The sequence below is a fragment of the Eubalaena glacialis genome, chromosome 4 (assembly GCF_028564815.1).
Source record: "Eubalaena glacialis isolate mEubGla1 chromosome 4, mEubGla1.1.hap2.+ XY, whole genome shotgun sequence".
Lineage (NCBI taxonomy): Eukaryota > Metazoa > Chordata > Mammalia > Artiodactyla > Balaenidae > Eubalaena > Eubalaena glacialis.
The window spans coordinates 40,975,350-40,997,911 of NC_083719.1; the positions used below are offsets into that span (position 1 = coordinate 40,975,350).

The window sequence follows — 22,562 nt, forward strand, 5'->3', positions numbered from 1 at the left end:
GAAAGCAGTCCAAGTCCTCTCTGCGTGGACCGGCTGATTCATGCACACATGCTCAGCTTTTGCTCTAACCCTCCCTATGGCTATTCTATTGCCGTCACTGTGCCTATTCCCTAAATTACTAACTTAGCAGAAGAGTAGAAGGCTATTCAAGTAGAAGGCTGTACCCATCTTAATATTTCATCCCCTCAGAGAGAAAATCCTAACTCTCTATATTCCTCAAACAATCCTCTCCTCGCAGTTCCTGTTTTTCCACCTGCCTAAGATGAATGTACATATAACTCTGAGACATATATTGTGACCTTCACATCACTATCCCCCAAAGGGCAGTCACATTCACAAAGACCTATTACCATCAAGTACACACACTTTGTGTCTTCTCAACACCCATGTATCAGTCAGGGATCCTGCAAGAAACAGATGGTACAATCAAATGACTAATTAAAAAAAGTATAATGATGCAACAATTTACAAAACTGTGGGTGAGATTAAGTTACCAATGAAGGATGGTGAAACATGCAAGGACTAGCTACTAGAAAGCTTTTACTCCCTCTACACTAAATGAGACAAAAAGATGATCATGTTACCCAGTGAGAACCAGAGCCATAAGAGCAGTGCCAACTAATTAAAAATAGCTGTGACTACAGGTAAAGGAGAAGCAGAGAAAATAAAACTCCATCTTTCCTTATCTCGTGTCTGCTAATCTCCAGCACTGCTGAACCCAAACGGAAACCACAAGGCATGAGAGCTTAGGTGGTACAGCCCATAACGAGGTCCAGCTCTTGAGAAACAGAGCTGGGCAGAGAAGGGCAAAGAATGAATTTGGAGAGGTAAATGAAGAGTTATCAGTGTTTCCTATCAGAAGGCCCTTACTGGAAGATGAATATCCTCTGGGCCAGAAAAGTAAGACTTATCAAGTTTTAGGGTCTCAAGAGCTGGGGACAGGGCAAGAGGAAATCCCACCCTATGTGACTGAGATTGAAAAGAGCCCGAGGAATGAGTTTCAACCACAAAGGGAGACAGAGCTGGGAAAAGCACAATTAGCTGATATGTCCAAGAATAGCAGATAGGTCAAAACTGGGAGATAAGTCAAGGATCGAGGGCAAGCTGAAATAGGGCAAAGTTAAAAGCAAGATGACTTTGGCAATTTGTGCCTAAAGGACTGTCATATCTATGGCTTATCTGGTATCAAAAGATACCAGAAGGAAAAAGCAAAGATTAGTATGAAACTAGGAGCAGAGCAGAACACCTAGCACAGAAAAGAGTTAGCCAAAGAGCCAAAGATCAAGATATCACTTACTGTACAACATGCTTCCTTCAGTGATCAATCAGAAAACCCAAAAATAAAGGAGGCAAGGCCATGGAATGAATGGCAATAGAGTACTGATGTGTTATGAGCTGACTTTGTCTCTTTAAAGTGTGCCAGAACATAAAAAGCCAGTGCACTAAAAGATGTCATGTAACCTGGCAGATTCTTCTAATCTAGAAACCTCCTCATCCATTCTGATAACTCACCAGATAAAAAAGTATTCTTTAGTACAATTCACCTTCCCTTCCAATAGAGAGACCAATTTGCATTTATCAAAACATAACTGGTGAATATCTCTGAAAAGAGAACAAGCATTGTACAGAGAAGACAAATTACCAGAACAGTTCCCTTGGTGGCTGATATCTGAGTATCAAGAGGAACCATATTCTGCCATAATTTTCACTGTTAATTGTCATGGAAAACTGAAGTCCCATGTTGTAAAGTGCTGGTTGTTTAAAGCAGATGCAGAGCTGAAGGAGACTGGGAAATATAAATGAAGAGCGAAAACCAGGGACAGAGGCCAGGGTGGAACATGAAAGAACAGTCATTCCTACCTGCCAAACTGGAGGAAAACCAGGAGCTTTCAGTTTAGTGGCTGAGTCACTGGAGGAATCTGGTGGGAGGCAGTGGTGCAGGCAGTAAAATACAATGGGTGTAGAGCCACTCAGCAGTGGTGGTTCAACTGGAAGTCCAATGGACAGTAAGTTGATCCCAAAAGGGGTTTTATCTGCTGAGCCCAGCCTCTCTCAGGTCAGCTTGTTCCCAGCTTAATCCTTCTGTTCTTGTGGACAGTCACCTGAGCTTGCAATTTCTAGTTAGGAGGCTATAGCTGATTTTTAAAGTATAAGGTGCGAAAAGTTGACACAGGGTGGTGGCTGTGGGAATGTTAAAAAATAAATGGGTATGAAAGATACAGCGAAGTATCATAAGATACAGTGATATGTCAGAACATAGCCAGAAACAACTTTTAGCAATAAATCAATAACATCTGTTCAGTGCATTCTGGCCCAAAACAAATCAGGACAGCAGAGAACATGTTGCCATCCCTTAACCAAATTTAATAACCTCTGTTTCCCTCTGCAGTTCCTTCTTTGTCTTATTTCATGTAATTGTCTATGCCAAGGTGATATGAAAGTACTAGTTGTTAACAAAAGCTTGCCTTTCTTAACTTATTCCCACACTCAAGCATAAGAATGAAGTAAGGTTGCAAGAAAAGGAAATGGCATTTGTGAAAAATAGTGCTAAGTGAAACCCAGAGTACTGATGAATTTTGTCATAAATTTGCAAAATTGATACATTCTTTTGTGTTACATATAATAGATATAAGCTAATGAGTTGAATAATATCATAAAAGGACTGACATGGAAAGCAACTACATTCATAATACGAAAAAGTCATGCTTTAGTGTTTGTTTTTATTCCCTTGAATTGGGTACTTAAATTCAAAGAGTAAGACTGACTGAAATTTTTACAGAAGCCATGTGTCAAAGCAAAACAAAACACTATACTAACAAAAATACGATAATGCTCTTTAGGGAAAAAAGTAGTTAAACGTTTCTTCCATATTTCTTTACCCAACATGTGGCTCAAAACACAAATGGTAAGTGCTCTGAGAATAAACTAATGTGAAAGTATAGAAGAAAAATCCCAAATATTTTCCATTTCTTCCTCTGGGAATGCTTAGGAGCCACTGTGGTAAAGAGAGGCTGGCCTCATCCCAGAACACTACGGGGAAGAGCAGTGCAAAATCAGAGCTAAAATGGGGCACCGGTTGACCCCCGAGAGGTCAAATAGCTTTTGCTGATCCAGGTATCTATGTAGCAGAGATGCTATAAACTGACAATGAATCTCTTTGTCCTGGAAATTAAACCGGAAATCTCAAGACTGTGTTTTCAGTGTTTCTTGGCTTTCATTCTGTTAGAAATCCTGCCACATTTCAGTATTTTCATTCTTGTCCTGGATGAAACCAGAAAGCAGAGAGGCACTTGAGAATTCTGTTTTTAAATAAAAGTAAACATTTCCAAGTGACTTTAGGTCTCTGTTTAGTATTTTTGCGACCCAACTACTGAGCTTATATGTTCCACAGATGTCATATTTCTTTGTGGCACAAGTTTATTGAGCCAAGATCAGGTTAATAAGAATGTTAATATGTGTCTGTAAGGTGTTTCATAAGCATTTCATACCATGCTTTTCAATGCTTGGTCAAGAATTGTGCAAAAAGTGGTTTTTGGGTTTTGTTTTTTTATTTTCCATGGTGACTGCTGAGAACTCCCATGAATAACTTATGTGTTTGGGCACCTAGGGCAGCGGTTATTCTGTTTTATTCCTCATCATTTGGGTGAAAGCTATATAGATGGCAACTCCAGACTCTTCTGAACCAACTTTATCATGCATCAAGTGAATTCTTCAATAGAAAGTTAGGCATTTTCTAAAATATATTGATCCTTTCACGTCAAAAAGACCCAACTAATTCTAAGAGAACAACTTTGGAAAAGAACAGTTCTTGGATTTCTATTCCTACTGATATCTTACTGGAGTATATTTTTGTGGTGGGATCTGACTTCTAATAGTAACATCACCACTAAAAACTACTGGTCACTCTGTCACCTGACTCCATGCTACAGAGAAACTGTTACTTGGTGGTTCCAACTGACACACAAATGAGGGTCTCAGTCTATTACAGGGCAAATGGAGGACAATTAAATTCAAGCAATTGTCTACATGACCTTAGCTACACTGTGAAAATTTCCCTGTTCTTGCTTTTATCCCTTCTGTGCTTCTTTAAGGGTTAATGCTTGCAGAGTAATTTACTTACCAGAGTGAAATTTGCCATTTAGAACCCTGATCATTATTGTATCTTTGTTTCATGGTGTGACAAGCAGGAATTAATACCTCCATTATTATAATGTGCTCTTCAGTGGCCAGAGAAGAACAATGTGACCATGGTGTGTCATTATTATAATACTTTTCCTTTTTCCTTAGCCTCTTTCATTGAAGATGGCAGAAACTCCCCAGTTTCGAAACCAATCATCTGGATTCAGGAAAAGGCACAGAAGTGCAACTTGTCCATGACATTTGGAATGTTGTCACCAGCAAACTGACTAGAACAACTGCATAGGTTACCACGGTATAGAAACTGGTATCATATCTTCAAGATCACTTAAAAGTTATCACAAGCAAAAATAATCCTTGGATTTTGTTTGTTGCCTCCATCTCTGTTTGTCTGTTGCCCACAACTCTACCCACTGATATCAAAAAAGACTATCCCTATGGAATCTTTTGTCAACTTGGTGCTGAAAGGGTGAATTAGGCACAAACAGAGAGAAATAAACAAACTATATGTAGGAAGATAACAGCTATCAACTCTGCCACCTATTTGGGGGCTCCTCATTCTAGCCCATGGACATCTCAAATGTACTATACATGTTCCACATCTATTCTAGGCAAAGTAGTAACTCTCCCTTAACAGAAATTGTGAACTCCCTCCAAGTCCACATAAATAGCTATAAAATGTGCTCTGCTTAATCATGTCTAAGAAATTGGGAGAAGTAATAGAGAGTTACTCCAACTAAAATCTAAAAAGGAGGTGCATTTGGTGGTTAAACATAACAGATAAATTATCTTTAAAAAAGTATCATCTTTTACTAAAGTCAGTGAAATCAGAGAGGCGGGCAAAGAGAATTTGGGTTAAAACTTTGCCTTTGAAAACACTGTTATAAAAAGAAGTACAGCACTCTCTCCAAAATGCCTCCTAACTCCATATTAAGTTGGTCAAAAGACTGGGCAGCCTTCCTGGCAAAACTCAACAAGGGAACACTAATTAAAAGTAATTCAATGACAGGCCATGTATAATAGTTTCAGAACGTAAAAAGAATAAACATGAGCTATGACTAAACATTGTAGACTTAAGCAGAAATGTTGAGTTTCATTGTAGTAGAGGATTTCCGGATGTTAATTCAACCCAACGTATCTGCTGAAACTGATTAGAAAGGATGGTAATGGTAGTTGTAATGGCAGAATTCCGAATTCCACAGCACTGACTGTACGTCAATTCCGTTCCTGCGAAACCAAACTGCTTTTATCTGCCTAATTTCTTCCTTATTACTTTTGACTCTTGATGACAAATATGCAAGGAATGGTGCCAAAATCCAGCTGGCACTTCATTATCTGAACTTGTTCCATGATGCCTAAGTTTTAAAGTATTTGATTTTGTTATAGTAAAAAACAAAAATTGTGACTAAAACTCATGAGAATGTTAGGATAACATGAAGATTAGTAAACTGAAAACTAAAAGTATCACTAACAGTGTTTCATTTTCTGCTTATCCTACTAACTCAGTGAATGTTAGGAAAATTATTCAGTCTTTCTTAAAACTTCTTTTCAGTGATTAAGCAAAAGTAATAATGTTTACCTGCAAACTTGCTGATGGAACAGCTAATAAATACGTGAACTAAAGATATTTCCACATCTCAAGTGCTATTATACAGTTGCACATAACTACAAAATGAACAAGAAGCGTGAGTAATTCAATACATTAATCTAAAAACAGTATGTTAATCTTAATATACACAATTAAGCTGTGATATGTATTTTAAATTTTTCACTTAATCAATGATCTATACACACATGTGACTAAACACATGGCCACACACACACAAAAAACACACAAACAATTACACCCTCCAGTAACCAGCCTGGTCTTGTTCTTCTCTCTATTTAACCCTACATTTACTGGGTCCGAGACCTGACTTGACAGCAGGGAGAAGAAAATCGCATGTTACCTATAGAGCATTTTAAAACTCTGACTTTATCTTTTAGCTTTTTATTACAGAAAGTTTTAAATGCTAACAAAAGTAGACAGAATTAATAATGAACTCCAATTTACCCAGGACTCAGATTCAACAAGTATCAATCAATGGTTAAATCTTAGTTCACCCATGCCCCCATCTACTTCTCCCTTCCACATTACTTCAAAGCAAATCTCAGATATCATATTATGTCATCCACAAACATTCCAGCATCTCTATCTAATAATTACACTTTTAAAATAGCCAATATCATTATGCCAACTAAAACAATTAACAATAACTCTATAATATCAAATGTTCAAATGATGCCTGTCTCATTTTTAACAGTTAATCTGAGTTATTTTTGCAAAAGTGCTAGGACATTTTCAGCCTTCTTCCTTAACTTGAGCATTCATATGAAAGTCAATATGGACAGAATATGATTTAGATCACAGAAGAAAGCTCAACGTGAATATATGGTATCCCTCCCTTTTAAATGATGTAACTCTTGGTTGAAGGCTTGCACACTATATGAATTAATAGTTTCTTCCAGGAAAAAAAAAAAAGAACATATAATACACCTCCTCTTTCTATGACTGGGCAAGAAAAATTCAACAAGCTCTGTGGAAAAGAGAATCTTCAAGCCAAAACCAATGGATGTTTGAGAATGCAGACCTTCACTGGGGCCATCTGTCACCAAAGGAGTGTGGAGGACCAAGAAAGGAGGAAGTGCTGGTCAATGGCACACTCTCTTCCCAGACCTTGCACACCACTGCCACCTTTCTCCTTCAGATCTCATCCAACAGCATACCAACAGCCTTCCTCCAACAGTATACCATAGTTTTCAAGGTGAATTTCAACCAAAGTGTTAGAATTTGAAATTGATTTTAAGCACATCAGTTTGGAAGCACTGAGTAAATAATCAATAGACTAACTGAAATGCAAAAAATAAGATTTAAAAGCCCAACTCTAAGATTCTTTTCGGGCCTTGGTTTTCTTTCTTTTTTCTTTTTTTAAAATTTTTCTCAACCTGAGCATCTTTTTTCTTTTTTTTTAACATCTTTATTGGAGTATAATTGCTTTACATGGGCCTTGGTTTTCTTCCTCTGTAAGTTGGGATATATAAACTACTTCCTTAAATATTAATTACTAGCATGAAGCATATATTATTAATAAATGTTTGTAATCATTAATATCCTACATATAATCAAATTAGTCACAGCTATTTTTACTGCCCTGAATGTTAAGATTGTGCACTGCTTGAAAATTCCAAGTCAGGTCTTGGACCTAGAAGGGACAACAAAGGTCTACTGTCCCTGGGACTAGCCTAGTGTCCCACATACATGAGGCTTTCCTGTCTGCTTTGTATGGTAGGGAGTTCAAATCTGACCCAGTCAAATACAAATTGTGAGAGGTTCATCAACATAGCCACGAGAGTGGGAAATATGCTCTATTCATTCTTCAAGCCTCTGATTCCTTCTTAAAAGGATAGATGTACTAGAACATAGGATATGAAGTTTCTGCAATTAAGCATAGCATGTAGGTTATATGTTTCCTAAAAGAAGGAAACACAGATTTCTTTTTCTTGTATATACTTATACAAATTTAGAAGTTTTAAAAATACCTCCAAATTATTTTAGCTTGGAATAATTAGAAAAGTTTGACATAACTGATGAATTTATGTTTGTTTATTCTAAACCTGAATTCCAAGATAATCAGTCAAAATTTATTTTCTTTCTTCAAAAATATCAGTAATTTCTTGGTTTTACTAATATCCCTATACATCTGACCTTGTTATTATAATAGGTCACTTTATTCTTATGGCTTACACTCAAAGTCTTTCCAAATGTTCTTGGGTTATATTGCCATTTACCATGCAAATAATTGATTCATTTCATTCCTTATCTTGGCCATAGTAGTCTAGGTCATTCTCATTTTCAAATAACAAGACTAACAAACTCTTCAAATTTGTTTAATTTATCCAGAAATGTTTTTCAAATGTAAATATGTGACAGCTGATTGAACTATAGTCAGCGGGGAAAAGTATCCTCACAAGTTCATGAATTATGTGTTGATTATTGCTATGCTGTTCTAAAAATCTCAATATATTAATAACATGTAGTCAAATGCCTTGGGGTCGCATGGAACAAAAATTTAATTAAGCTCACTAAAAATTAAATAAATAAAAGAGTAGGGAAGGTGTGAGGGAGGGGAAACATGACATCTTGTTAGGCACACGGAGCTCTCCCAGAAATGAAGTTCAGCTGGGTTGGATGGGACTGGCTCTCCTGACTCTTCAGAGACAACCAGCACCTCTCTCCCTCCCCTTCTTTCCTGCCTGTAGGGTTTCTTGTTTGTACTTCTTTCTGACATCTGCTCTATTCTCTTCTCTGCAGAATGGCTTCCTCTGCAGACCCTTGAATTTTTGTCCCTCATAATTTGAGCTTATGGGTAGATTTGGCCTGCTATGCCACAGATTCTGGGCCTGATTCTCCATGACCTTTTTCGGTCCAGCTCCCTACCACTGGCTGGATTACACAGAGTTCCAACACTTCCTGTGGGTGTAATCACTCCTACACTTATTCACTTAGGAAGAAAACATTCTTGAGGTACCTACCACAAGCCAATAATGTAGCAGGGGCTGAAGATTTAGAAATCAATGAGGTAGTTCCCATTCGAAAAGAAAATGAGCCAATGATTAGGATTCAAATGATATGTGTGTATGCAGGTTTAGTGGCTTAACGACTATGAGAGTACTAGTAGGGGGCCTTTGGCATCATGGAGGGAACAAAGAATACTTCTGTTCCTCTTGTATACCTTACTGTGACCTGTGCATAGGTCTGTAACTAGCTCATTTGTTTAAATATCTATCACCCACAGGCTGAAAGCTCCTCCAGAGCAGGGACCATGTTTTACTCATCTTTAAATCCCCACTGACAATAATGCTTGATGAATAAATAATAGATGAAATGGTGCTTGAACTGAAACACCAAACACAAGTAAGAAATGGGTTGTAAAAAAAGGAAGGGGAGGCATCTTACAATTGCAGGTAACCAGGTTCCAGAGACGTGATAGACCACGGTATGTCCAAGGCATTGCAAGCCGTTCAGAGAAGCTGGACTTACAGGCTTGCTGGCGAATGGAGGACAATGGGGCTGGGATGCTGACAGGGCTCGACTTGTAAAGGCCTTTGCAAGTCTCATTAAGGAATTTTAACTTTATACCAAAAGCAATGAGGAGCCATTATAGTACTTTAATACTGACTAGAGCAGAAATGCATTTCCTAAAGTGTATTCTAGCAGCCACTTGCAGATGGGTTGCACATTGGTGGTACAGTGGTGAGCACAGCTGCCTTCCAGATGGGTTGCAGTGACAAGAGCACAGGGTCAGGAAGATGACTTCAGAGGTCCTTGCAAAATACAGGTAAAATAGACAAGTCAAGTCACTTCTGGTCCAGACCACAACCCCTTCCTTCAGCACAATCTAACACAGCTCCAATAGTGAAGGTCCCTCTTAGAGTGGCCCACTCCCCTTGCGGTTAAGATTCCTATCTTAAGAACTGGTATCTACAATGAACAACACAATTGCCTTCTCTCACATGCTTCTTGATCCACCTTCACAAGATCTTTTGAATTTTAATCACCTAAAATTCCATTCTAATATAGGATTTCCCCAATATCCTGCTCCTTGGAGGTCTTGGAAGAGCAAGCCATCTAGCCTGCACTCCTAGAAAGGTCTTGCTGTTTCTATTCCCACTTTCCTGGGGGCACAAAAGCAAACACACATGGACAAAGAAAGCAAAATTAGTAATTCTCACACTGGGTGCAAGACTATAAGGATGTCCATGACTGCATAAAATCTGTCCATTCCCATATAAATTTCCACCCCAGTGGTAAAATGAAGTTGAACTGCATTTTACATTGTCCCATTATCTTCATTATGACTTCTTTTATTAACTTAAAACACTTTATCACAATCTTTGGGCTTCCCCAACACTGACAACAAATTCTGCCTTTAAGTATGCTTGCATTCACCAACTATCCTCTATTCAAGTAAGTCACCAGGTACAACTATATAGGGGAAAGAGCCCCTGACACGGCATCACACCCAGCTCTTGAAGGCCTCTGTAACCTTGAATGTTTCTTGGTGTGGCTCCTCAGCATCAGCTTTCTTATTTGTAAAAAGGGGAAGAAAGATATATATTAATTCTAAATGATAGTCTTTAGCATCCCCTTTACTCTTTGATTCTATGATAAATGTCCACTGAAACCTGAGATCCAAAATGGTACATGCTTGATATTGCATGTGAGCAAAAGCCAAGTTCTTGCCTTAAATTGTATCTGCAGAAAAGTTCATCCAAGTATCCACCCAGACGTTTACCTTAAGTTCTGAAAAGCTGCAAACACGTCAGAAGCCAAACCACAATAACAACAAAAAAAAATCTCTCCTAAAAACCAGTATGCCCATGCTTCCTTTTTAGTCAAAGTAATTAGACAGAATTACTTTGTCCTCTCCCTTCTCTTTGTCTTTATTTATAGCTACCTCTTTTGTATTTTTAATTTTTGAATAGATAATACACAAACATTGCACAAAGTCCAAAAGTGTGTTCAGTGAAATATGTCTCCCCCTTCCTCCCTCCCCCTTTACTCTAGATACCCAGTTTGCCTGAGGCAGCCACTGTTCCTAGCCAGCATTATTTTTGCTATTATATATCATCAGAAATCTCTCTTTTATTAATGCAGAAAGAATTCCTAGTTGCATCACCAGTGCCTCCATTTAAGCAGGTGATTATAGTAAACATATAAGGTATGTGGGTCTATTTGTTTGCTCTAGCTCCTAGTTAACTACTTCCTTTGGCTTGAGTGCTTTGAGGTAAATCTAAGGTCAGAGTGTAACTGAGTCAATGCACAACAGTGACACAGCAATACATTTAAGCTATCTGGTAAGTAAGGCAGCCAGACAGGAAGAGTTAAAAATGGAAATTTCAAAATCATTCTTTACTCTAGCCACAGTTCTTTAGATTGAGAGGCACCTGCTTGAAATATACAACCTTTAACAAGAGCCACTGACTCAGAAAGGTTTATCTCCCAAAAGAACTTGGGGGACGCAAGTATAAGCCTATGGAAATCACTTGAAACCTTCCAGTGAGGAAATTGGTTTTAAGAGAAGCTCAGTTGGTTTTTACTAGACTGCAAGGACTCTGTGGACTACAATCTAATGTTAAAGTAGCACTAAAATGGGCTGTTCCCCACCTTAGTGGAGACCAATTAAGAGCCAAATTTCATCAAGGACCAATTGAGACCAGAGAAGGTGCAGGAATTCCAGCAGAAAGGGCGATAAAACTGGCTAAATATAATTTAGAGTCTACTGCATCCCTTAGCACCTACTCACTGATGGTGTGAATGACATCCCCTCAGGGAAAGAATTTTCTACCTAAGAAGAAACATAAAAACTAAACTTTAAAGATTAAGCCAAAGATGATACAGTGTAATACAGTGAAGCAAGCCTTCAAAAGCTTGCATTGTTAATATTTTGGCATTGCTTTTCTGATGGGCTGAAACACATTATGAATAAAGCAGGTCTAGGTGATGTAAGAGGATGCAACTGATCACATACAAATTTCAAGTCATGTCTGTTTCCATTACATCCACAGTGCCAGTTTTAGAAATTATTTTTCAGTCTTTATTAGGGCAATCTAAAGACATTAGACTTTCTATTGCAGTGGTTTACAACAAACTCTCTTTTAATGGCTATTAGTATTGGATATTAAAGAGGAGATAATAAGGAAACATGAGATTCAATGATAAGATCCAAAGAATGTTTACATAATTTAAGTTTTACTGACTCCAAGTGTTGAAATGAATAACATTTGATATGCTCCAAACACTCACTGACAACCTCACCAGAGCACTGCCAATCATCAGCATCAAGTAGACTATTCTCAAGTAGCTCATATAATCTTCCCATTCTCTTTTCCTTGATTGTGTTTTTCCAGGGTTGTATTCATGCATAAGAAATCAAGTGGAAAGACTCTTTCTAGCTCCTCCCAGGAGTACTATATGTCCCTTTGACTTGGAGCACTACAGACCTGCAGTGAAATCCTGGCGTGACCCTGACACTTTAGAAATTTAGAAGCTTTAAGATATACCAGCCTGAGCTGCTGCAGATCCCAAAGAAATTTAGTTGAATTGAGGACTGTTTATAGATTTAATAATTTTTCTGGATCTCTTGAAAAGGGAGCTATTATTTATAGAAAATTATTTAGAATTTTGCAATGTATACTTCTCATTAAATGACTTATACAAATCAACCTAGCTGACCTCTAGTTTCATCAATGTACACAATCAATCAAAACTTAAACTTAAATTCTATCACCCAAAATTATCACAGATCAGTGTCTTGAAACATTCTACCATGAGCAAGAGTAAGAAATCTATTTTACATAATTTTTGCATAGTTTTACGTAATTACTCAGACCACACAGACATATGTATTCACATATATACACATATATATGAAACAAAATGTCACATAATAGAACTTTTACCCACAATGTGAAATATATTCTGATATTTTCTGTTATAAACTATATAGTCGATTCTATAAAGTGTTCTGTAATGTCACTGGGAACAATGAATTAGCAAACACTAAGCCACTGTTTCCAGGGAAAATACAACATTAAGTTCCCTTGGTCACAATATTTTCACCAACCAATCAGTACACAACCTTATTTTATGTATGTTTGTCTTAAAAGACATCTAATTTAACGGGTATTGTTGATTCATTAACACTGAACTCAGGCAGACAGCACTATGACTCATGCCTGGACAGAGCTTATCCAAGACATATATTTTCTCCATAAGGCACACCACAGCCTTCTTGCCTCAGGAACACTAAACAGCACTTCAACACTATGCTTGGGGTCCATTTGAAACACTGAGATCACCAATGAAAATGCAAAAAAGATGATACTAACTAGACTGCAAAAAGGATGCTTACAGCTCTCTTACAGTATGAGAGCTGAAACAAAAAGGTAGACTATAAAGGTAGAGTATTGCCTTGTTTGATCTCAGTTAGGACCACGTGCCATTGGCAGATTCAAAATTTTTGATGCTCTCTGCATGTCTGCAAATGATTGCAAATGCAGCATTAGTATTGGTTTTGGGGTTACAGATAAATTTTAGGGAGTAAGCAAATTCACAAATACAAAATCCACAAATAATGAGGACCAATGATAAATACATATGTGTACATGTATAAATGTGTGTGTGTGTGCGTGTGTGTGTGCATGCGTGTGTATGTATCCCACTAATAAGATTCTATTGCAAACTAATGTTTTTTGACTGGCAGCTTGAAAAACCCTACAATAAGGTAAGCGATTTAAATGTCAAGATTGTGACTTGACCACCATTTTATCTCCATATCTGAATGAATGAAAAATTATCAATACCGAGGATCTCATTAAACAAGACTACTTACATCAGAATAATGTAGAAATCGTGAAATCAGCAACGCATTTTCAACATTACACATATGCTTAATGACAGCAACAATGAGGAAATACTTTGGTATGCTAATTCAAACTAAGAATTTTTTCCCCAAGGTTGTTCACTACACCAGTGCTTGTATTAATAATAAAAAAAAAAAAAAATTAGAAACATCCTTAATGAGCGTCATCAACAAGAGAATGAATGAAAAAATTACACTATTTTCATACAATTAAATTATAGCAATGAAAATGAATACACTAATACAACATGGAAAAATATCAAAAATATATAGTTAAGTAGAAAAAAAGGGTGAAACTGTATATGGTATGTGAACATTTATATAAAGTTAAAATATACAAAACAATATTACATATTGTTTAAGACACATGCAAAGTTAGTAAAATATAAAAACATGCATAAAAACTTAATATCATGGTTACCTCTGTCAAGGACGAAGGGAGTAATATCTGAAAAGTCTCATTTCTTAAGCTGGGTTGGGAGAGATGGAAGTCTATTTCATTACTTTATCTTTTTTAACCTGAAATGTCTTACTGAAATACTTAAAGCACCTATTTATATATATGCAAAAAATTACACCATCTCCTCATCACAGAAAAGACAACAATTCATTAGTGATATTAGTATAACTTAGTACAGGTTTTAACTGATGAGAGGGAATTTATCAAGGTAGATATGTTACATCAATCGAAAAAGTACACACTGCCATCAGTCAGAAAGGATGTGTGGCATATACCTGCTATGAATTTTTTAATGGAGGCACTTTCCTCCCTAAATATTAAGTTTTTAATTTTTTTCTAGAAGATTCAAAATAGACATTGGAATCAAGTTATTCAGGAGGAATAAAAGTTACATGAACTGATGTGGCTCAGTACTACCACCATGCCAGAGTCCTTCTAGGTCAGCTTCTAAAATAAAATGTCAAAACTCTGCTCTACCACTCAGCACCCAGGATGGCAGTTTCTAATGCCATCCTCCATAAAAAGAACCAGAACTCTTTGGAGAAAAGGATAATTCTAGGGTTGAAGCAGGGACAAAAAAAAATTTGAATTTCTTGATCTCTTAGTGAGGCTGATTATCTAAAATCTGAACTCATAAATAAACCTACTTGAAAGGTCCTCTGAGAAGGAAGTATCACAGGCTTGACCAGAAGCAAATTTCTTCTCAATTTTGTCCACCTTCAGTAAGGTACACTGTGTTACCCAGTTCATGCAGAGAAATAACTCTAAGTCAGGAGTTGGAGTTAGATGCAAGCATTAGAACCTAATCTTGTGAACCAGTGGTCAGACATCACTGGTCTCAAAAGGAAGAAAAACATAGATCAGTGAAGACATAGAAAAACTCATCAAGATTACAAGCCTCAGACAAAGGTCTTGCTAGACCTAAATCCATTGTGACCTGAAATGAGAAAGTAAGATCATTCTACTATCAAGACATCAGTCCCTCTAAATTTTTAACTAGAGGATAATTAAACAAAGGGCTTAATTTGTCCATATTGGCCATAAAGGTCATGGCACCAGGGACAGGCTCATAGTTAAATACCAAGTATAACCTAAAAGTCCATTAAGGTAAGAAAACTATAAACTTTCTAGGAAGTAAACTACTCATTTCTTTGAAAAGAAACCAAAGGAAATCAGGTCAACCTGAACTGTTCTCTTCAAATTTAGGTACAACTTATTTCTAATACATTAAATCCACCACAAAACCAGACCTATTAGCAGCAATTATTAGGGATCTCTTATGGATCAATGTCATCTTAAGGCATTAATTCACCAGTTTCCTGAAATTATCTGTATGAGAAATATTTCAAGTGGCAGTGTCAGCTGCCAAGGAGAGGGGAGACCAGATGCTTTACCAGGCAACTTTTTTTTTTCCAGATCCTTGGCTCCAAAGGATGTGGAACAGGGACAGAGAAGGATAGGGGTTAGGGAGCATGTAAGCAAAAGAGAAAAAAAAGTCAGAAGGGAAATTATAACTGACTTCTAAGAAGATGTATTTATTTTGCTTTCTGTTTTGCAGAACTGCTAGCTGGTTATTTTAGGGAATCATGTTTTAAGTCTTCAGATCTTCAGAAACAATTCCTTGGGTGAAAAAAGAAAGAAGATAAATCTTGTTTCGTTTATTTCAGTCATTTGTGCATGGGTTTTGTTTCACTTATAAAGTGGTTTTATTTAATAATGAAGTCACCCCCAAGAAAAGAAGTAAAGAAAAGAAGAACCGAAGGGATTGATTTCATTTTATTCTTTGGTCTGAAAATAAAGTTCTAGTTCATCTTTAAGTCAACAATTTTTCTTTTTCTTTTTTTAATAAATCAAGGAGTTTCAAATTCTGGCTCAAAGCTACAATATTGTTATTGTATGTGTTGTACTAGAAGAGAGATTACAGTTTGGCTTCTACTAATCCTGGCAATGAGGATTCATCCCATCAGATTCAGGCAAAGATGAAAAAAGAAAAGAAAAGAAAAGGAAAAAACTCAAAGGAAAATTTCCAAGGAAGACAGCATGCACTGCAGACCTGTTTTGTGACAAGTGTCCTCAGGGAAACAGATTGCAAAGAGCATGGCTGGCATTACCTAGAGTAATTTTTAAGGTCATTCACAGAGGTGAAGTGAAGGTAAAAGAATATAAAGGAACTTCAACGTTGGCTTGTTTCTCCCATTGTTTGCCTTTTGAGTAAGCTCAGGCATATAGGTGGGGCAGAGATGTCAAAAACACAATATGGTGGTGACCTGAGTATTCCAGCACCTCTGCCCATTACATCTCACAGCTGAGTGTTCATGCCTTTAAAATATGGGAGAATTAAGCTATAGGTTGATGGAGTGAGGCCATGATCCAGAATCTTGCATCCATATTACATCTGAAGTTTTTTTTAGTAAAGTATTCCAAATATTCTATACAATTGTTTTCAACCAGTGGATACTTTCAGATTATCAACTGATTAAGAATAGCAAAATATCATAAACTTTAATACATAAGTAAAAGGCAACACCCTCTCATCAATTTGAACTCCATTAATTTGGAATTTGTGATATATGACTTTGGCTTCCTTTGCAATATTTGTAAAGAAAGCAACTTAAGTTAGTTAAATCTCTCTGATGTAAACAAGGTTTCATGGGGGTATGCTTGACCTACTTAAGAGAACAAACTGTTTTCAAGCACTATGTAACAGCATTCATTTGTATGTAAACAATTAATGTGTTATTTCAAATGCCATCTTATCTATTCACCAAAACACAGCAGGCCTTCTCTCGCCTTAACAAAGCTTTGTTTACAGGTAATTCAAATTATTCCGTGCCTTTGAAAAATAATGATGCTTTTCTTTAACTCTAATGTTTGAACTTTTCAACAATTCAGACTAGCCTCCCCCACTCCAAGTAATTCAACTTTTGTATAACTTTTTCATGTAAATGATGGTACAAGCTGTAATTATAGGAAGTCAGGACTGTGATATTTTTTCAGTCCAAGAAGATTTTTGGATAGTAAACAATATTTGTGGGGAGCCGAAAGCAACTAAGTAAGAGGGGTTGAAATTCAAATCCCAGAGAGGTAGTTGAGCTGTACATGACTTTTTCCTGAACAGAATTTGAAATTGTCTTCCAAAGGTTAACAATTTCCATGACTTCACTAACTTTTACTTTCAAATGGTTTCCATGTTCTATATTTTAAAAAATCTCTCCTCTGGAACTTCTCTGTCTGTTGCAGCCTTACTTTTTAGTAAGTATCCCTCTCACAATCATGTCAGACTTAATCAAACAGTTGCATAAAATTCGACCCCACTCACTTTTTAAGTAAATTTGCTTAAATCAAGATACTTTGAGCATTTGCTTTAGAACGAGATGTTCCCAAGGCCAACTGTTTATGTTGCTGAGAAACTAGTTCTCAAGTGTGACAGTCTCACATTTTCTATCAGAAGAATTGAAGCCACTCAATTTAATCTATTGTTAAGACTATTCTGGGCTCACCCAGATCTCCTTACACATCATCACAGGTTTAATAGCTACATTATAGAGTGTAAATGGCAAAAATTATTTTTTAAGAAGAGAAAGAAAATTTTTAAATTCATTATACAACTACAGGAAAACAAATTTTGAAGTGTTAGAGTGAAAGATCAGAAAAAATATGCACATAAAACTATCATTTAGAATATACCTGTGCCACACTGATTTGTAAAAGAAATGTCACCCACATTCCACTCTCCATTTTGCCTTCCCTGTGTTTCCACATAGCCTCAGATGAACATTCTCACTTTGTCTTCTAATGCTTATGGCACTTTTATCTTCTCTTCTTGTACTAATCACTTTCTATTTTAAATTGCAGTTATTTACAGCATTATAGCTGGAAGACATTTTTTTTTAATGACAGCATTATACATATCTTAATTTCTCTATTAGATTATATTCCTTTTATCTTTGAGTCATGAGCACTTCGTAAGGTACTTTACACAAACTAGTGCTCAATATATGTTTGAATAATAATGAACCTTAAGATTGCTATCTCAATACCCTTGGCTATATTCCAAGTTTATGGCTTTTCAAAAGGTGAGTAGACCTTAAATATTGATCTAGCATTCACAACATTTCAACAAACTTAACAAATCCTCTAGGTACCAGGAGAAATTAATTTTGTTTAATTTTCACACACACATACACACTTTGAAGTATATATTTGCATATTATGAATGTGGAAACATACTCAAACAAGTTAGATCATTTCCTCAGACTGTATATCTTAAGGACTAGAGGACAAGTTTAGTGTTCTTTCCAATATATCTACCTTTATGCCTTACTCAAATCTGTTCCTTCACACGGGGTCAATCTCCCCATGCATCGTATAGTTTAGTGGACAGAAGCAATGAGTCATAGACTCTTGTCACAATTTTCTCGGACCACCTTACTCTGTTACTGGCCTTGGTTTTATTTCCTATTCCTATTCCATTTTTTACCCAATATACTACCATTTTTATTCTTGAAGCTTGTATTTATCCTTTAAAATCAAAAATATTCTACTTCTTGATTCTGGCATGAGTTGTCCTAACCCACAGGACATCAGCCCAACCCTGGCCAGACTCACCAGGAACACAGTTCAACTTTATCCAGCCTTCTGTAGTGAGGAATCAGAAAAAGGAGAGAAGGAATAAAGACTCTGCCAGCCTTGGGAATCACTAGGCTTCATATCTCTGAATGCTATGCTAATAAGTTGACTGCCATTTTTAGATGTGTACTGTTAGAGGTAAGCATTTTAAAGAATCACAGCGATTTTTGAGACATTGCTAGAGGGCAGTACTTTCATTATTCACTCCAGGTTTTTTTTTAATACCCTGTGCTGTACAATATATCCTTGTAGCTTATTTATTTTATACATAGTAGTTTGTACCTCCTAATCCCCTACCCTTACCTTGCCCCTCCCTCTTTCCCTTTCCCCACTGGTAACCACTAGTTTGTTCTCTGTAGCTGAGTCTATTTGTTTTGTTATATTCATTCCTTTGTTTTATTTTTTAGATTCCACATACAAGTGATAACATACAGTACTTGTCTTTCTCTGTCTGACTTATTTCACTTAGCATAATGCCCTCCAAGTCCATCCATGTTGCTGCAAATGGCAAAATTTTATTCTTTTTTATGGTTGAGTAGTATTCCCTTGTGTGTGTGTGTGTCTGTATACACACACACATACCACATCTTCTTTAACCATTCATCTGCTGCTGGACACTTAGGATGCTTCCATATCTTGGCTATAGTAAATAATACTGCCATGAACATTTGGGTACATGTATCTTTTTGAATTAGTATTTTTATTTTCTTTGGATATACACCCAGGAGTGGAATTGCTGGATCAAATGGTAGTTCTATTTTTAGTGTTTTGAGGATCACTCCCAGCTTTAAAGTCTTTAAGCTAAAATCTAAATACTTCACATTATAAATGTATATTGGACATTTGAAATATCCAAGATATAGTTAACTAACAGTGAAACTGGTATTTTCACCCATTGCAATTATTTGTAATTTTCCTGCACTCTGACTCTGATCTGTTCATTCACACATTAATTCATTTATTCAACAAATATTTATTAAGTGCCTCTTCTGTGTTAGACACTGTTCTTGCACTAGCAGTTTAGTAGAGGGCACAAGGTCACTGCCCTCCTGGAGCCTACATGGGGCAGAGTAGGAGGAGAGACTAGAAATAAACATTTAACACAGTTTTAAGTGTTATGAAAAAAAGTGTGATGAAAATAAAACAAGGGAAGAATCAGGGAAAGAAAGTGATGGTGATATTTAAACTAACGCCTGAACAAAAAGAGCCAGCCATTAAATATCCGAGAAAAGAAACCTGAGAGAGTAACCAAGAAAATAATGAAAGATCAAGCCTTATACAGCTCTTTAATCCAAGAAAACCAAGAAAAATAAAAATATATACATCTCTTTTCCTTGAGCTTGCAATCTTAGCTGCGATGCGTTTCTTGGGCGCCGCGTTCCTGTTCCTGGCACTCAGCGCCTCCGCCCTGGCCAAGCCGGTGCATTTCAAGGACTGCGGTTCTGGGGTCGGAGTTGTAAAGGAAGTGAATGTGAACCCATGCTCCACCCAGCCCTGCCAACTGCACAAAGGACAGTCTTACAGTGTCAATGTCACGTTCACCAGTAGCACTCAGTCTCAAAGTAGCAAAGCTGTGGTGCATGGCATTGTGATGGGCATCGCAATTCCCTTTCCTATTCCTGAGCCTGATGGTTGTAAGAGTGGAATCAGCTGCCCCATTGAAAAAGACAAGACCTATAGCTACCTGAATAAACTACCTGTGAAGAGTGAATACCCCTCTATAAAACTGGTGGTAGAGTGGGAACTTAAGGATGACAACGACCAACGTCTCTTCTGCTGGCAAATCCCAGTACAGATTGAAAGCTAGAGCTATTTGATGCCAATATGTCCGTCTGGGGGTGAGAGAGCACGGGTGGAGCGAGAGGAGGAGAAATCAAGTCTAAACTAAATCAGTGCCATAAGATGAAAGGAATTTCTAGACTGCCGTTCTAGCCTCTCAACCTCCAAAAGCATCTAAGGACCCTATTTCCTGAGAGCTCAGAACTGTCGCCCCTGTATTATCCTTTGTAAAAGGGTTGAAGGAAGGAAGAGAAAGTGAGACTGTAGGGATTGATTTAATTGTCCTCAGGGGGAGTTTTTTGTTTGTTTGTTTTGGTTTGGTTTTTGCTTTTGGAATAAGGAGGGTCTAACCAGACATGATCCAAATGAGGCTGCTTGGGGGATAATGGATAACTTGCCCTAGGGTTACCAGACCTTGCAGCAAAGCACGGGTTCCAAACCACATCCATCTAGGTGGGATATTACATCTGCAAGTTCCTCATCTCCATGTGCCTCGTTGAGTTCAGTGCATCTGGCCAATGAGCTTCCTCACCTCCAGCTCCGCTGCTTCACCTGCCATGACTTGCCCTGCAGTGGTGTCCAGCACGGTAGTGGAGGGGAGGTATTCTATGACAGAAATTCTCTGCAGTTAGCTCATGTCCCCTTTACTATCTTAGGTGGTTTTCATTAAATGCATCACTTGATTAGCAGATGTTTGATTTTTTTTTTTTTTTAACAACACTAACTTGTGGCTTCTTTATGCACCTGGAAATGTCCCTTTGAATAAATAAAAACTCGTCAATCTTTTCTTCTGAAAAAAAAAAAAAAAATATATATATATATATACATCTAACCAAGAGCAATGGTGATTTAAGTCAGGGCCCCAAAGATGTGTCAGTATAATTTCAAGCTTAGAGGTTTAAATAGTAATTGCACAATTTTACTGAAATTTTTATTTGGATTAAAATTCTCTCCTCCCTAATCCTCAAAATAAAAAATTCATTAGGCTTATTTTATACTATAAAGTTACAAAGTTCTAACCATGGATCCATTTACCCAAAACAACTCAAGAGTTCTGACCTATCCTTGTTGCTACAATGTAACTTACCTTCCTTCACCATTTTAAAATGTCCATCTGTAATTGCGATAAAACAGTGGGAAAACTGGGGTGGTTTTGTGGGCCTTGTGAAGTGCATCAAAGCACAATCACAGAGAGTATATTCTATATATTTGTTAATGTTAATTCCATGAATGTCCACAAAGTAGACATCTCATTGCTTATACCTACTCTGAGGTTTACAATGACTGTGTTATGTTGGAAAAGTTTATTCTTACCATCCTTATTCAATCCAACCATCAAATACCACCACCTCTTCAACATGATAACTATGATTCTAGATAGATGACTTTTATAGTATGGTTCCTGGCCTACCAGATAATTCTAATGAGTCAAGAATAAACCATAAAAATGAAAATCCCGTATTGAGAGTGAGAAGATAAATTCTTTTGACTTCCATTTTTACACACCTTATGACTAAGAGGCATTACCTTATAACTAGTAAAAGGACTAATCAAAGGTACTGAAATTATATATTCATAGTTAACATTAACTCACGCTTAACGGCTTTCTGAGGACCTTTTTTTTCTATCAAGTCTGACTATCATTCAAGTTTTGGAAATGTTGAAATTTTTCTACTTTGCATGCAGACATGCAGAAAGTTAGAATTCCTGCAGTTTCGGCAATCAGCATATGTTGCTGACAAGTAGGTTGTGGTTTTTTAAGTGCTGCTTTTCTTGCCATTTAAATATAAATTAATGTTAGCTTAGTTTCATTATGTTTGAATTTAATTTCTAGTGAGTTGTTTAGTTAACTCAATGGTAAATATACCTCCAAATAATTGCTTTTATGGAATATAATTTTCCAATATAAAATGTAAGACATGAACATGTTCTAAAGCATTTTTCCATAATATAGGTCTGCAATCCCTCGTCCAAAACTTTTAGGGAAAGATGTGTTTTAGAATTCATAAATTTTCAAATTTTAGATAGGTAATACAGGTATGGTGCCATATATATATAATGGAACACCAATGTCGGAATCTGGAACAATACCC

General features: G+C 36.8%; 1 protein-coding gene across 1 annotated transcript; it reads left to right on the forward strand.

Annotated features, from left to right (window-relative positions):
* Positions 1–20,042: 20,042 nt before the first annotated feature.
* On the forward strand, positions 20,043–20,726 carry LOC133089680 (NPC intracellular cholesterol transporter 2). The gene has a single exon (XM_061187775.1). The coding sequence runs from the start codon at positions 20,048–20,050 to the stop codon at positions 20,495–20,497; it is 450 nt and encodes a 149-aa protein (XP_061043758.1). The 5' UTR covers positions 20,043–20,047; the 3' UTR covers positions 20,498–20,726.
* Positions 20,727–22,562: the final 1,836 nt, after the last annotated feature.